The sequence below is a fragment of the Hyalella azteca genome, unplaced genomic scaffold, assembly GCF_000764305.2.
Source record: "Hyalella azteca isolate HAZT.00-mixed unplaced genomic scaffold, Hazt_2.0.2 contig10345, whole genome shotgun sequence".
Classification (NCBI taxonomy): Eukaryota; Metazoa; Arthropoda; class Malacostraca; order Amphipoda; family Hyalellidae; genus Hyalella; species Hyalella azteca.
Genome location: NW_025940388.1, coordinates 1 through 18392, shown reverse-complemented (window position 1 = coordinate 18392; position 18392 = coordinate 1). Strand labels below are relative to the sequence as shown.

General features: G+C 39.6%; 1 protein-coding gene across 1 annotated transcript; it reads left to right on the top strand.

Annotated features, from left to right (window-relative positions):
* Positions 1 to 12645: 12645 nt before the first annotated feature.
* Positions 12646 to 18370, top strand: LOC108675661 (glucose dehydrogenase [FAD, quinone]). Its single transcript, XM_047882410.1, has 11 exons — positions 12646 to 12682; positions 12875 to 12996; positions 13708 to 13764; positions 14127 to 14240; positions 14500 to 14656; positions 15069 to 15229; positions 15685 to 15862; positions 16180 to 16253; positions 16921 to 17072; positions 17810 to 17871; positions 18031 to 18370. The coding sequence occupies exons 1-11, from the start codon at positions 12646 to 12648 to the stop codon at positions 18108 to 18110; spliced, it is 1194 nt and encodes a 397-aa protein (XP_047738366.1). The 3' UTR covers positions 18111 to 18370.
* Positions 18371 to 18392: the final 22 nt, after the last annotated feature.

The following is an 18392-nucleotide window of genomic DNA, read 5'->3' as shown; positions in this document are numbered from 1 at the left end:
TTTTTCTTGTTTTGTGTGTGTGTGTTTTTTTTTTCTTGCAGATTCTTTCAGATTATTAGATACTTAGATTGTTACTAAATGATAGTTAGGCATAAACCAAAAACTGTTTAGGCAAGGGGCTAAATGGACCAGTTTCCAGTGCTCCTATAAGAAGTAACAAGAAGAAGAAGAAGGTGAACGGAGAGTCCCACGAAAGGGACGCCTGTCGGAGAACGGAGACCACCACTGCCGTGCTTCGAATGGACTATCATGATCCCTTCCCTGAAGAACGTAGCCTACAACACATCTTGACTGTAACGTTATCAGCCGCACGCCACCATACAGATCACTTTCATTGAATTAGATCAATCCGCCCACAGGAAAATAAGCCTGGCGTCGTATGGCCCAGCGTTGTCTGCATACACTCGAAAATTTTTTACACCACCCGGACGGAGCGCGCCGGAGCTGTCCGTATCTGTCCCGTGTGTCGAATCAGCCCACGGTCGAACGGTCACGCGTCGTACGACAATAAATTTTGGAACAGAACTATGCTATCTCGAACCTAACCCCAGATGCTGTGAGCTAAAAGTTACGTAATTTAGCAAAGCTGCGGAAGTCGCTCGTCGGAAGGACGATAGATTTTGTAACAGAACTATGCTTTCTGAACCTAACCCTGGATGTTGTGAGCTAAAAGTGACGGTCTGCTAGTGCACAGCAGGATGCATGCAGACAGCACTCAGCAGTTCCACTGGCGACCTGGGCTGGTTGGTCGCAGTCTGTTGTCCGCAAGTTACAGTTCGAGCTAATGTCACTTGTCAGGACAGTCAGGGTATGAAGTGCTGATTCGATGCAACGTTCAGTGGTGCATAACCATTACTCTCTGGGCTATTCGCTTCAGAATGTGGTGGCATAAAGCTCTTAATATTTAAAGCAAGTTGATGTCACGGGCTGGTTACCGACGAATGGCTTAATCCGCGGCTGATTGGTGGTCATCCTGAATTACCTGAAATATGCTAGGCGTTCCTTTCAAGGCTGATTGGTGCACAAATTTAGTGGTGCCCGGCTGCGTACCCCCATGAAAGACATGATCCGGAAGTGCTGCCACTGTAGGATTGGAATTTTCCTACTTGTTTCTGAAATCTCGCAGCTTAAATGTGACAAATTTTTAGCACATTAGGAATCTCACGGCCCAATCATACACTTTTCTTAACAATTAGATAGGACTAGGAGGTAATTCAGGGAGCGCTGCCGTAGCCCAAAAATTTGACTCTTAAATCAGCCCAAGAGCCAATGCCAACCCTCTACATGCAATAGAAATAGTCAGTCTAATACCTATGCAGCTGTTCTTACTTGCCTCATCTCGCCACACCAGCTTGAAACAAGCAATGCCTCATCCCACAAACTGATACTACAAACGGATTACGCCCAATAGCTCCTACACCAATGATTTAAGCACATACCATCACTTCTTACCAAAACACCAAGCCACAAAGTCCGCAGACCGCACCAGACTGCCGTAAATGGGTACGGCCCCGCACCGGACTGTCGCATCACCTTACCCACTTCGCAGGCGTAAGCCCAGCCCTAACGCTCACCAGCATCTTCTACCTCCACACTTACCCCATTCTCTCCACCTTTCCGCGATACCGCGAAGGGGTTAGGTTAGGTTTGGTTAAACTTCTTCCGCAAACTGGTACCAAAAGGAGCCTAAGGAGGGGGAGCAGGGGGTAAGCGTGGAGGTTTAGCCTCCAGAAGAACAGACAGGCTGGAGAGGTAGCAGTGTGGCGCAGGGCGTTCTTTATCGAAAATGGGGAAGGTGCTAGGCTGCATGGAATAGAAATATTTTGGGGTTTAGCGTGTGGGTTATGACCATTGTTTTGGCGGCTTGCAGGTCATTGGCTCGCTGGTTTACATCCATGAAGGGATTTAGTCCCTGTGGCTTTCAGCAAGTAATCATTTTGGCTAATTTGCTCTGCAGCATGCTTGCGCACGGGGTGAAGTATGAAAATTATGCTGGTATTGGGCAATGCTGGGTTATTTCAGTTGTCCCGTAATTCATCTGGCAGAAATCTTGCGGTTATGGAAATGGCAGGAAAGCTCTAGTCACGGCCCTAAAGGTAGATATTTTCCATGCTCGGCTGCCACAGCCCAAAAATTTTACTCTTAAATCAGCCCAAGCACCAATGCCAACCCTCTACATGCAATAGAAATAGTCAGCCTAACACCTATGCAGCTGTTCTTATTTGCCTCATCTTGCCACACCAGCTTGAAACAAGCAATGCCTCAGCCCACAAGCTAATACTCCAAACGGATTATGCCCAATAGCTCCTATACCAATGATTTAAGCCCATACCATCACTTCTTAAAAATGCCGTAAGCCAAAGCCCACAGGGTCTGCAGACCGCACCAGACTGCCGTAAATGGGAACGGCCCCGCACCGGACTGTCGCATGATCGCATCACCTTACCCACTTTGCTGGCGTAAGCCCAGCCGGCCAGCCCTGACGCTCACCAGCATCTAGGCTCTAGCTTCTTCCTCCACACTTACCCCATTCTCTCCACCTTTTCGCGAAAGGGTTAGGTTATGTTAGAATTCTTCCGCAAGCTGGTGCCAAAAGAGGGGGAGCTGGGGGTAAGTGTGGAGGTTTAGCTTCCAGAAGAACGGACAGGCTGGAGAGGTAGCAGTGTACTGATAGCACTGTGGCGCAGGGTGTTCTTTATTGAAAGTGGGGAAGAGGCTAGGCTGCATGGAATAGAAATATTTTGGGGTTTAGTGTGTGGGTTACGACCATTGTTTTGGCGGCCTGCAGCTCATTGGCTCGCTGGTTTACATCTATGAAGGGGTTTGGTCCCTGTGGCTTTCAGCAAGTAATCATGTTGGCTAATTTGCTCTGCAGCATACTTGCGCTCGGAGTGAAGTATGAAAATTATGCTGGTATTGGGCAATGCTGGGCTATTTCAGTCATCCCCATGATCCCATCCCATGATTCCCATCATGAGTGAGAGACTGCTGACAACGTGGAGAGTACGGATCAGCAGAGAGAAAAGTGCAACAGGAAGTGAGAAGATGAAGCCTTTAATTTAATAATCATTGCTGAGTCCAGGTGTTACAAGTGGTCTGCACTGGATTTCTTTGTCACCTACAACTTGTCATCATCTGATCATCATGATCCCATTGCATCATTATTTGCATGCTTTCTATGGACAGAGGGGGTACGCAGCCGTGCACCACCAAATTTGTGCACCAATCAGCCTTGAAAAGAACGCCTAGCATATTTCCAGATGACCACCAATCAGCTGCGGATTAAGCCAACTGTCGGTAACCAGCCCGTGAGTCCGTGACACATAGTGACAAACCAGCAATTTTTTAGAGTCAGTCATTTTTATTTATATCATTTACTCAAGATTTAAACTAAAATTTTATGTATGATGAAGCTGGTATCCATAATACTTTGCTGGTGTACTTATTGGAGTTAAAATTGAACTTTAAGGAGAGTCTAAATAACTCTCTGCTTTGCCACTCTGCCGTGACATCATCTTGCTTTGAATATTAGAAGCTTTACGCCACCATATTCTGAAGCGAATAGCCCAGAGAGTAATGGTTATGCACCACTGAACGTTGCATCGAATCGTCACTTCATACCCTGACTTTAGCTTGAATTGTAACTTGCGGACAATGGACTGTGACCAACCAGCCCAGGTCGCCAGTGGAACTGTGTGCATCCTGCCGTGCACCACCAGACCGTCACTTTCAGCTCACAGCATTGGGGTTAGGTTTCAGAAAGCATAGTTCTGTTCCAAAATCTATCGTCCTTTGACAAGCAACTTCTACAGCTTCGCTAAATTACATAACTTTTAGCTCACAGCATCTGGGATTAGGTTCCAGATAGCATAGTTCTGTTCCAAAATTTATCGTCGTACGACGCGTGACCGTTCAACCGTGGGCTGATTCGACACACGGGACAGATACGGACGGCTCCGGCGCGCTCCGTCCGGGTGGTGTAAAATTTTTTCGCATGTTGACAGACGACGCTGGGCCATACGACGCCGGGCTTATTTTCCTGTGGGCGGATTGATTTAATTCAATGGATGTGATCTGTCTGGTGGCGTGGGGCTGATAACGTTACAGTCAAGATGTGTTGTAGGCTACGTTCTTCAGGGAAGGGATCATGATAGTCCATTCGAAGCATGGCAGTGGTGGTCTCTGACAGGCGTCCCGACAGAAGGCCTGATCCGCTGATCGCCCGTGGTACTTTGCTGCCGGATATAGTAATGTGATATATTATAAACATGGAGAGTGACATTGATCCTGTAAAGGATATTTTAGTTGTGGTTATTCAAAATAATATGACCAGAACCTCATTATTTTTAAGAACAAAAATATATACCTAATGACTTGGAATAAAGACTTTTAAAAATAAAAATAAAAATGACCAAAAATTATACAACAACACACCATATTTTTCGCATGTTTCCCTTTGGTGCTGCTTCTGCTGAATAAAACATAAAATATGTTATATATGCTAATTTTAAATTAGGGTAAACTTGGTAATAAATAAATGGGCCACATAGTTGCAAACAAGAGATTTTTTAGAATCAGTTCATTTTTATTTTCCTCATTTACTCAATATTTGAACCAATTTCTTATGTATGTTAATGCTGGTATCCATAATACTTGACTGGTCTACTTATTAACTTATACTTATAGTACCGTAAAATGGGGTAACTTAGACCGGTGGGGTAACTTAGACCACTTCGTTTTTTTTAACAAAAACCCCCAAAACTTAAAAACTATTTGACATATTAAAATTTTGTCACTGGGCATTAAAGGCCTAATACTGAGGCTACATAACACAATAGAAAGATTTAAAAAGTTTGCATATCTAATAGGTTAAAAAATTAAAAATGTGACCCACAAAAAAGAGCTATTATTTAAAGCCTGTCAGAGTGCCCCCTTCAATTTTTTTATTTATTGGTAAAATAACTCCAGGTCTTGATGCATTGTAGTAGAACTCTTCTAGTTACAGATGCAAATGGCAAATTTTAGGAAAGTGTCATAGTTTGCAAATGGGGGGGCGGCCGGGGCGCCGCCCCCAAATGGGGGAACTTAGACCACCTAATTTCAGCCCTGACGGGGTAACATAGACCGGCTTGGAAGTTAAAATAAAATTACCATATATAACATATTTTATGTTTGACAGCCTATTTATGTTTTTTTTTCTTTATGTTTCAGACTCTACAGAGTCTTATATATGGTAATTTTAACTTAATTTCCAAGCCAGTCAATATTTACCCCGTTAGGGCTGCCATTAGGTAGTCACATTTCCCTCATTATGGGGCGGCACCCCCCATTTGCAAACTATGACACTTTCCTCAAGTTTGTCATTTGCATATGTAAAAAGAAGAGTTCTACTACAATGCACCAAAACCTGGAGTTATTTGGAGCCATTTTACCAAAAAATATAATTGATTTTACCACCCGTTCTAAGATACCCCAAGAGCTGGTGTAACAAAGACCATCACTTTTTTTTGAAATTACATAAAGGCTATGAGAGGCAGGAGCCAGCAATTTATGGTGAGTGAAGCTAAAATATAGGCCTGTATTTTGCATGTTTCAATTCAAGTTTAATTTAGCTAGTAAAAAAATGGCATCATTTATAAAAAAATGTGGTCTAAGTTACCCCATTTTATGGTACTCAAAATTGAACTTGAGGGAGAGTCTAAAAAACTCTTTGCTTTGCCACTAGGTATGCGCGGTATATTCTGACATTGTGGGGGCATTGAGCATTGACAATGCCATTGTCCACTGCAAGCTTCATATCAACAGCCATGCAGCATTTCTTCTGTATCTGTAAGCTTACAGGATGGTTTGTAATTTTGCACAATTTTAATCAAGTCAAGTGATTTCACTATAACAAAAAAAAATTGTGAAAAACATACCTGAAACAGAAAATAATGTTTTAGGGTAAACGCGGTATATTCCGTCACATCAAGGATGCATTGAGAAAGAAAAACTATAAAAAAATAACCGTATGCGTTACTCAAGTTCTGTTTGCTTTATATGACTTGCAAAACACCACACTAGGCGTCAGCAACAACGAAACGTCACAAAATGTTGCCATATTTATTTAAAAGCCTTTAGAATGCAAACCTACCAAATCCCTATATTCTGTCACTGTGTGTGGCTATATTCGGCACGTGTTGAGGCATATTCCGTCCGCTCTTCAAATTCTACTGATATGTAATGCCGTCATCCACATGTTCGACTTCTGTTTGCTGTGTGAGCTGTATTGGAATACAACACAGCTTTGAATTAGAACACTAATGAATATTGAACACTACTTAATTACCGAAAAATGGGGTAACTTAGACCAGCGGGGTAACTTAGACCACTTTTCGTTTTTTAACAAAAACCCCCACAACTCAAAAACTATTTGACATAGAAAAATTTTGTCAATGGGCATTAAAGGCCTAATACTGAGGCTACATAACACAATAGAGAGATTTAAAAAGTTTGCATATCTAATAGGTTAAAAAATTGAAAATGTGACCCATGAAAAAAAGCTATTATTTAAAGCCTGTCAGAGTACCCCCTCCAATTTTTTTATTTTTTGGTTAAATAACTCCAGGTTTTGATGCATTGTAGTAGAACTCTACTACTGTCTCTTATACACATCTAGATGTGTATAAGAGATGCTTCTTCTCAGTGGGCATTATATTACTTAATTATAAGATCTAGCAGCATGCTTCTTCTCAGTGGGCATTATATTACTTCAAGTGTACAGCTGATCGCCCGGCATCTGTACACTCACCGCAAACTTCTTTCTAATTTTATATTCTAACAAAATTCATTCGAGTTCACTATTCTAATAATATTCATTCGCGTTTATAATTGGAATAACATTATTCGAGTTTATAATTCTACCAACATTCATTCGAGCTTATAATTCTAATAAAAAATGTTCGATGCAGAGGTCTTAACAGACAAGGTTGAATAATTTAACGCATCGTAGCGATTAAAACTTAGAGCTAAAGAAAAAATGTTATATTGCGTTATAATTGTAGAGCATTCAAATGATTAAATCGATCCTTCAAAAAGGCATGTAAATTAATTAAAGACATTATTCAAAAGTTATTGCCGATTCAGGCTTATTATGTATCAGGGTCTCAGGTGAAAGGAGTAGAATTTAGCACCTCATCACTCTTGCTCCGTGCCTCCGAAGATAGGGTGACGTACCGGAACTACTAAAAATCCTTGTATAAATTGCTGGTGCAGAGTTGGTACCCAATGATAGTCTACACCCGCGCAAAGGTAGGTTGCCGGGGCCACTGTAGTGGTAGGTAGCACTGGTAGCCGTAGTGGGGAACCACGGGCCGTAGACGGTAGAGGTCTGTCGTGGAGCAGACGACGTCCAAAGCGCTGACCGTGCTCAGGCGGGGCTTCAAATAAAGGATTTACTCCATGAGCTCAATTGAAGAACAGAGGCTGGACGTCTCCACCACATGATATCCTGGCGCTTAATGGTTGCAGAAGACGAGGCAAGAATTATGCGTACCAGCAGCACCATGTGAGCTGGTGTTACGGCGTCGTGCAACGAACAATTCTTCACAGAAAAATGAAGTTAAGTAGGGAGGCGAGATGTTAGTTTCATATTAAATGTGCACCATGAAGCTACTTCCAACGTCACCTAAATAATACAAGGCACGGAACAAGTGTGTATGTGAAACTTATGCCTGAAATTTCTCAGAAATTAGAAGTAAGTCATAGTTTTTTGTTCAACACATTCTTATACTTACATCATAAATAAATTTGATAGATTATGACTGTTTGTACAATTTTTCTAAATAATTTCATGAATATATCCATCTTCTTGATATTCACCAACTATACCTCTCTGAATTTGCAATCGATCTCAATAATTAAGTCTTCTATAATCGGCATTAAGAGAAGTTCCTTGGGTGGTCAGCATATCAAAGGTTGTCATTGAAAATAGCACTATTCATGTTTAGGCACTTAAAACTTTAGCATTAAATAAAAGGTCATTCTGAAGATAGTTAAAATGCTTTGCCATTTTTAACACCATTATTAGCTTGGATTTGAGAAACGTAAAGAAACATAGCACCAGTACGTAAATCCTCGTGAAGCTCAAGTCCCGTGGAGAGACTACTGGAGGCTAAGTGGCTGATGGATTCAATCAACAAGAAATCTCCGCAGAAATCACATAATCAAATTACACCATAACAACAAATGTATTTAAAAATATAACTCAGTACTCACTGCAGTAAGTGACAGAGAGCGCATTTTCTCGTGAAATTACGGACGTTCAGATGGGTGCAGTTACGGACGGACAGACAGACAGACGGACGGACATGACGAGCACAATAGCGCCTTTTTTCCGTAAATGAGAATATGCGCTAAAAAGGCTAAAACACGCTTAGCCGAAACTCAGCAGTAGATTTGTAACCATGGCCCCTCATATTCACTCGAACCACTATAAGTATAACCAAGGGCAACGAAAGTCGAGACAATGCAGGGAGGCATTAGCGAATAGGCGTTTTTGTTAAGCTGGAACCTGCTCTTGAGGCCCAATTATCCATTTGTTAATTAATTATTAACAATTTTCGCAGGGCTTCTTAACAGTTTATTTGGCACAAATAGGGCCACTGTCAACACAAAATTATCTTAAGTGTCAGACGTCAGTTACGCCGTTGTGCTACCCTATATATATTTATATACTAGCCGGTACTGACTACAACCCGGACCCAGACCGGTCCACCGGACCCGGACCAAGTGACTAGAACCCGGACCCGGACCGGTCCGGCGGACCAGGTTCACAAAAATAAAAGGCTGCAAATTATCTGAAACGTCAAGAAAACTTTTAATTTTACATATAAAATTTTCATACTTACTTAGAAAAATTTCGTCGCACCAACATATGAGGGACACAAAAAAGTTCATTTTTTGATCAAACTGATCGATAGAGAATGTTCTGAAACGTCCAGAAAACATAAGCCTTTTATATCGAATTTTCCTAAATTTACTTGGAAAAATTTCATGTCAGGTCCGGGGAGCCCCGGACCAAGTGACTAAAACCCGGAGTCCGGACCCATGTATTCGGGTCACAGAAAAGGTAATTTTTCGATCGAACTAATCGATAGAGAATGTTCTGAAACGTCCAGAAAACATAAAACTTCTTTATCGAATTTTTGGAAATTTACTTAGAAAATTTTCATGTCAGGTCCGGGGAGCCTCGGACCAAGTGCCCTGAACCCGAACCCATGTGACCAAGCGGCTAAAACTAAACCCCGACTAGTGAAGAATAGGTAATTAATCAGAATAAGTATTTTTCGTTTAAATCTATCAACAAAGTGAATTAAGGTAAGTTCGGCTGCTTTTGACTGATAATGGGCCTAATTTTTTTTCCTCTCATTCCCTGAACTTTACGCGCTTTTACAAAACATGTCCAACTTTAGGTGAAATTTTGCGAACGTGTTCACTTTGTGATAGAAATTGCACTGCCTTAAATATTGTTCGTTAGCAATTAGCTTAGTTCGTTAGCACTGCCTCAGCTTTCAGTACATGATGCTTAGTTTTATCTAGCATTTCGTATTCTAAAAGGAAATCAATCTTTTGATTTCTCATCAAATTTTTATTTGTCCTCTTGTAACCAACTTGCCGCCACCTCAGATCCTTCGAACAAATTAATGTTGATAAGCATATATTTATTTAGCTTCATTCGTTTCAAGATAAACCGATTCCAAGGTCAATAATATTATGGTAGCCTACTGGGTCTAGGTATAAGGAGAAAATCGTCACGATTAATTTCAAAAACAGATTACAGTGTATAAATGGAGTTTCATTCATTTAAACAATTAAATATGTGAAAATAAAACAAGAAGTGACTGTTTTAACTATATATGTATCTAGAAATTCTAAGGACTTTATAAGAATTTAAGCGAAAGAATGAGAAAGTACTAAAGGTATAGTGACTAGTGAGTGTGAAATTCGGACATGAAAGCAGAAAAAATTGACCCGAGCAATAATTGAATTGAATGTCAAATTTAAAAATTCAAATTTACAAACGTCATATACCAAATTACTTCGAAATAGTTTCACATTATGACATTAACTTAATCGCAGTTGATTACACAATTGTAATGATCATTCTTAGACAAGTCAATTCATGCATAGAATATAGATATCAAATATCACATAGACTTTTATTCCTATTAAACATTGGCGTTTGAAAAATATGATTATAATGAACCTTGATCCTTCAAATAAGCATTGAATCTTTACAACTTCATTTCAAACCAGTTCAATCATTTACACTGACAGTATTACGAGCTAAAAGTAAAACATAATATTTAAAAATCAGATATAACGTGAACAAAGAAAGTTGTTCATTAGGGCACAAATAATATAATTATTCATTAGTGCCCATTTGACCTTTTCGAAATCCATTCATTTGTGAAGTATCTTACAAAAATAATTTTAACCATTCAGGGGTGTGGCCATGTACTACGTAACAATATAGGCGAATATATCAATCGTATAATATATACGTATTATATTATATATTATATAATATATAATATATAATACGTATAATATATCAATACGTATAACAATATAACGTATATCAATATACGTTGTTGATCAGTTTAATTATAGGTGAAGAATTATTTAATCGAACAATGGACAAAAGTAAAAGATGTTTTCGTCATTTTGTCTTTGAACTCAATATAGTACAAACATATCTAGCGGTAAAACGATTTTGAGCGTTTATTGAGACTTCGTATCTGTTATAGCTTTGGTCGACAAAAATTCACGCGTACACTGAAATTAGTCATGAGATGATATTAATTAAATCAAAACTTTGTTAAACTGCCATATTAATATAGAACTAACTGCCATATTTCTTATGTAGAGTTACGTACAGTGGGGGGAAATAAATATTCGTACACTTGAAAAATCGTATTTTAATGTAAGTACACAATTCTAGTCTATTTTTAGGGCATTTCTAATTACAATCTAGGATATTTTTAAACGCCGTTGCAAAGAGTGCTATGATCGAGAGAAGAGAAGACGCGTCAAAACACGTTCCTGAGTCTGGTGAGTGTTACGCTGTTTTTTCATTATTTGATATCGCGATTAAAAATATTTCCAAATGATTATCTTAGTGCAAATCATACTCATTGTATAGGTAATGATGCATAGTAAGGTATTAAACTGTCAAAAATATTATATAACATGAACCTTTTGAAATCTAAGGTTTTGAAATGATATGTAGCTTATTTGCTACATCCGGCAGTAATTCACAAGTTGGTAAACAACTGAGTAGAAGAGCGTCGTGACAGTACTATTTCCTTGATTACCAATGAAATTTTTGTTGTAGTCCTAAGTAGTTATTCCTTATATTATATTGCAGATCCATCATGTCTTATGAGCAGCCGGGACCAAGTAGATCTAACACAGAACACTTGACCGAATATGAAAAGGTACAGAAGTGCTCAGCAATTCGCCAGGGTAGGAAGTTTCTGACATTAGATGAAGCTGTGAAGATGGTACTCTGTCCTGCTGGTGATAAATCTGATGAAGATGATGAAGAATTTGAATCTGCTGTATATGATGATATTGAAGAAGAAGATACTATCCAACATATTCGCACCTTGCCAAATATCGAAGTGCATGATGGTGCATCTGAAGATGATATTCCACTTTCAATTATGGCAGAGCAACAGAGATCAGCTAAGAATGTAATAAATGAATTCATATGGAGAAAAAAAGATTTATCTCCGCCTAATGATATTGAATGGAAAGACCGTCTTATTGTTGATGAAGAATGGCAAACATTTAGTGCAACTTCATTTTTCAATTTGATTTTTGATGATGCTCTTATAGATTTCATTGTTCAACAAACTAAACTGCATGCACTACAGACTGATGGCAAAGAGATGCGTCTTGAAAATACTGACATGAAATGCTTTTTGGGAATTCTACTTCTAACTGGTATTATAAAAGTTCCCAGCTATCGGACATACTGGAAGAAAGGCCTGCAACTGGCCGCAATATCAGACATCATGAGTAGAGATAAGTTTGAAGAGATAAAGAGATATATTCATTTCAACGACAACTTGCATGAGCATATGTTCAGTCTTAAAATGCCTCGTACCCTACGGAACAACTGATATCTTCCGTCCGTAAGGCCAGTCTAGTCAAGAAAAGTACAAGAATCGGCGACAGGCCTATCCAGGCCTATTTATTTAATGCCGAAGATACTATACTATACTAAATATAGCATGACATTAGTTGGCAGGAAATTAACTTTATTTCCTACTGACCACAGCTTGCTAACGATTTCTAAAGAATTTTTAATTTATTGCATGACACGTTTTTGCTTTCGAATTTTGCACGAAAACAAACAAAGCAATATTGATAAAGTTAGTTAAGGAAGCATTACTTTATTGTAACTATTCCAAACCCGTTTAGTACCGCTAGTACTAAAAAACCATGGATTTCGAAAAACCTTTGATGTAATTAAAGAAAAATCGAATTCCACCATGTTCAATTAAATCGATTTAAGTGAGGATCTATCGCTACCAGTATCTAAAAATGATATATACGGTGTCAATGCAGCAGACAAAATATTATTAAGAGGCTAATATGCAGCTCTTCCACATCAAATTATGTCAAGAGAAACGTATAAATGCCAATGCAATGAATCCTTACTATAATACGGCGGTGGAGTTATTTATTACCGAAAACCGGCTGCTAACTGAAGTTGTCGTCGGTGAACAAAGTGTCAAGATGACAATTTTTGATATTTTGCAGAATCAGCTTTTTATTAGATAGGCCGGTAATAATCAGCATAACACGCTGAACTCGTTCACAGGTTACAACGCTCCTGACCTCTCTACTATCAACGGGGAGCGTCACTCTGCATCGGATGCTTTCCTAAAACCAAACTTGCATCGGCAGAACCTTCGACTTCAGTCCCACAGTCAAGTCATCAAGGTGATTGCAATCGGTGCAAAATTACAGCTAAATAAATGTTGGACGGCCCAGTGGTTACAGTTCAGAGTACCAAGATTGGCGCAGAGAGGCGCGGGTTCGATCCCAGCTCTGTGCGCCAGTTTCTTGTCAGAATCGGCGAGGAGGCCGGACGGTTAAGCATAGCAGAATTGAAGCAGTTAGTTGGGAGTTCGAGACCGCAAAATGTTGTGAATGTTCTGCAATGTGAAGAATCGGCGACATGCCTCCGGTCTAATAAACGCTGAAACCGCTAATTATTATTACAGGGTGCGGCGTGGGAACTTACTCTTTTAAAAAAATCACAAAGTAAAAAGTATTAAAGATAGCGTTTTAATTCTTTCTTTTTTACAAAGAGCTACATTTAAAGTTTCGTTGGGTTTACTTACAAGTTTAATTCTTGAATATTACATCTAAAGTACACAGAGACTGCGAACGCGCGCTCCTCTCTCGACCACTGCATGGTCGCAACTGAACTGAGTGGACGAAAAACTTCATAGCCCGCGCACCATATTGCGCATGGCGCCACCTTCCTAGGACTAATGGCCGCCACGTGGCGCGCAATTCAAATAAGTAAGTTCCCGCGCCGCACCCTGTATTATTATTATTAAATGTTACCCATTCAGCGTAAGTTACGCTGAAATTCGGACAAAGGGATGGCTTGTTTTAAAATTTCAACCCATTTGTCTTTTTCAGATACTGATCAATGGTGGTCGCCGAGCGATTGGTGTGATGTACATCCACAACGGAAAGGTTCGTGGTTCTTCATCAGACAAGAGAATATTTTTTGTAATCTGACTTTCCTGGACAGTTCTTGTACCGTGCACTTGGTTTACTTTATTACCCTGATGATGGTTGATGAAAATATTTGATGTTGTTCTTGCTTCCGCACACATCAGGCTTTTTGGAATATATTTTCCAGCCATTTACCTTATCATAAAGCTTTTATCAGTTTAGAAGAGGCATATTATTTAGGCTAATGTGTGAAAAGAGACATAAGAGTGAAGAATCTTAATTAAGAGATCTAAAAATAGTAATTGAATAACGTAAGTGATAAAAAAACATAATACATAAATTCGTGAAAAGTATGATACTTGAAAAACCTTTTGGAACAGGTGAAGAAAGTTTACGCCAGGAAGGAAGTCATCCTGAGTGCCGGGGCCATCGACTCCCCCAAACTACTTCTGCTCTCAGGCATCGGTCCAAAGGAACAACTTCAAACACATGGGGTGGGTAAAATATCGCTAACGATTCCTTAAATATTAGTTTTTCATGAATAATTGGAAGAAATATCTTCATGCTCTACATTTCCTAGCATTAGCTTATCATTGTCATAGAAATTTTAGTTTGACAACCTCCACTCGAGTGGCACCAGAAGACATTCCCTATGTAAAAAACTACGTTATCATATGATTGACGTTATTCTTAGGGCGCGTTGAATAAACCTTTACTCCCATTATAAACGTTTGCGATCCGTACGTATTGTAGATTCGATCAGTGGTCGACCTCAAAGGCGTCGGACAAAATTTTCAAGATCACCCTTTGGTGGCAGGAATCTCCTACACCACGGAGAGGAACGCCGAGAACCTCATCCCAATGATGTATGGCGGGAATTCGCAAAGAGACTACATCAGAAACCGGACTGGTGAGATCATAATAATACGTAAGATAATCCTTATAGTATTTATCATGTAAGCCTTGTAAGGCAATCGATGCATCTTCATTGAAAAATTTACATACTTTAATCCGTAAGTGCATGCACTGCAATCGAATGCATTGAATAGAAGTAAGTTCAATTAGGGCATCTGTACAAAAAAGTGGCTTGCCAGTTCCACAAATTCGCTAATATCTAGTTACGCATAAAACTAGGAAAAAAGTATAATATTACACCTTAAAAAACATAAGGGAACGATTTTCCATGCTGAAAATATTTGTATTTTGTTACTAACCAATCGGATTGAGTTGTTTAAAAGACAATCCGTTACACTACCAAGACCATCGCGAGTTTTTTTTTTTTTCGTGCGGAGAAGAACTGAGGTTTGATTCTTGGTGGACAGGCCCGTTGAGTGTGCCGTTTGGAGTCGTTGGATACTTCACAGTGAATCTGGGAGTCGACCCGGACCCTAACGTAGAAGATACCTTATTTTTGTTCCAATCCGTGTTGATGGGCACTGACTTCGGTCTCGTTGGGGTCTCTACCTACGGATACACCCGCGAGGTGAGACCTATCTTCTTTTGAATCAAAGTTTATTCTTCTGTATGAAATCTTTTCTAGATCGAAAAATATTTTTTGTTTCTTTGCCGCCAAAAGATACTTGAATTTGAATTGGGAGAACCATACCAAATGAAAATAAAAAATTAAGTAGATGTCAATTTAACATCAATATCTCTTTCTAGAACGCTTCCAATTCGGATCTATCAGCCATAAACTCTTTGTGAGTGCATGCGTTCCAATTCATATCATAAAGTTCACTTATGGTAGTTGCAAAAGCATGCGGCCCTCAGACTGGATGATCCCACGGAACCCGCCTGAGATGTATCTACTTTTGGATTTAAAATTTACTTCGGACAATCGCACAATGTTTTTGGGAAGCCTTTTAATACATTGATCGAAATATCAAATCGAATTGCATTATCGCTACTTCGGTTAATTCACGTTTTTAATTGCTGCAGGTTTTCCAAGACTATTTGCGTGAGCAAGGCGGTAGAACTGGGTTCGTCATTACAGTTAAGTTAAACTGGCCCAAAAGCCGTGGCTCAGTCTCACTGCGCTCGAAGAATCCCATGGAAGCTCCAGTGATCGACCCGAATTACTTGAGTCATCCCGATGACGTGGAGATGCTGTTGAAAAGTAAGCACTGTGATCATTTGGTTATTACCACTCTATCTCTCTTTCACATTCTAATCGTTTTTGCCGATTAAATAAAGAACAAATTATTCTCTAGCGAACTTCAAGTTAAACGGTGAAATCGTCGACTATTTGAAATCTATCACAAGTAAATATATTTTTCCTCTTCTATCATAAATTATGAGGGCCAATGTGTTCCACATAACAGGAGAGGTCATATTTGCATTTTTAAATTGTATTAGTTAGTGTTATACTCGCTTTTTCCATGAGCTTTGGTGGTAATCAGAGGTCAGTTCATGGATTTCTGTTCTCGATTGCAGGCATAAAGTATGCATTGATCATCGGCAACACCACGGCACTGAAGGATGGACTGGGAGCCAAGCTTTACGATAAAGTGAGAGAAAATAGGCTAATTAAAATTTTTGAATAGAAAATTTCTCTTGGACTTGAAGAAAGCTTAGGATTTATCAAGTAGCACAAGCATTGAGTTCACCATTTGCCAGATAATATCCTAAATTTATTATATGCTACCTGCTCATGCCACTCGATCAGTTCGGAACTGAGGACACCCGCTCCCACACGCTAGCGAAAACTGATGTTACATGTCTACGGAGAGCATGGAAAAAGAGTCTGAAAAGTAATGGCGAAGAATGATTGCTATGTCTTCAAACATTGGAATATTACACATTTATAGTATGACAATGTTAATATACCTGCCTGACGTCTTATCCTTCATGGGTTATACAACCTTAAAAAATGCAGACAAATAACTGATCAATTCATCACACAAACTATTACATCAGTCAGATGTCATTTTGCGTTGTAGAATTTATAGGGTATATTTTGAAATAAGACCCTCATGTGTGTCTTACTCAATTTTTATTATTCCTAAACGCAATGGACACTAACTTCAGCATCATTCTTTAACAAGTAAATCGTCCTGCGTTAGCGGTACGCAAAAATGACGCCTGGATTCAGATTTTCGCGTTACTAACAAATTTGACATTCCCCCATCTAAAAAGTAACCATATGCCGTTAGTAAATCATAACTTTTTCATCAGCCACTGTTAGGATGCAAGCACCTCAAGCACGGCTCTGACGACTACTGGAGGTGCTTTGTCCGCCGCATGCTGTCCATAGGCTATCATCCCAGCGGCACCTGCAAGATGGCGCCCCCGTCAGACCCTGATGGCGTGGTCTCCCCGAGACTCAAGTCAGTTGCCGCGTGCTATCAAACCTTTAGGGTCCTGCAGTCAATATATGTCGCCTACTAAAGTTGCTGTTTTTGATGATGTATGAAGCTCATTTCATTCAACTGGACAAATATATCGCGTCCTATTTTAGGCTCCGCTGTGATCAGGGGGACACATTTATGTGGCATGTCAAATTTTTTAAAATTAATAAATTTTGCCCGTGTGATATGACTACAATGTGGTATCAACTTGTAATTTTAAGGTCAGCTAGGCTTCGACTCAAAGGCCGCGTTTTCAGGCAATTGAACATAGCAAGAAGCTTCATTTCTGATTGAATTCAGCTCAGTTGAGGCTGACAAGGTAGACGAGTGGTTGAAATCCAGGGCACCAGAGTTCGAACTCAGTTGTGGGTTCGAACCCAGTTTTCTGTGACAGTTCTGGTCGAAATTGACAAGGTAACTAGGTGGTTGTGAATAGCGAAATTGGAGAATTTATGTCTCAGATTTCAAGCCCAGTAAGCTGCGAGAATACTGCTATGCCAATACTGTTCATGGTAGGTACATCCAGGAGCATAATTTTGCGTCACATCAAACGTCAATGTTTTTGATAAGTTATTATGTTTGTGTAATTACACATTTTCATCTCGGCTTTTAATGAAATGATTTAAGGTGACATAATCGAACATTCCACATTCGATCATAATAATGGCCGATATTACAAGCATTTCTCTAAAATTTTCGATTGTAAAACGACACAGAGTTCGAGGCGTGGAGGGACTACGCGTCATCGATGCTTCAATCATGCCACTAATCACATCAAGTAAGATCAACTATCAAAAGGCGAAAGTTAAGTTTAATTATCTTACAGGATGTTTTTCTTCACCATTGTTTTCTGCTTAAATTGTCGTTGACATGGCAGGCAAAGTTTCATTCTTTGTCATCAATGAATTTTGAAATTTTCATTTTTCTTTTTTCTCAGGCAACTTGAACGCTCCTACCATGATGATTGGGGAGAAAGGCGCCTCCATGATCAAGGAAGACTGGGGCTACGTCGAGTAGCTTCATTAATCGAGAACTGTTTGGAACTCGAGGCCAAATGCCAAACATGGAACTCTTTCACAGGCATCCCTCGTCAGCGGTGATCCACTCATTATTAGCTCACTCATACCTCCAGCGCGAAATGTAATATGTATTGAAGCGCTGGTAAACATTTTATTACTAATACATTATAAGCTCGCTCATCCAACTATGAGAGCTTACATGAATAGTTAAAATTATAAGATCTAGCAGCGTGCTTCTTCTCAGTGGGCATTATATTACTTAATTATAAGATCTAGCAGC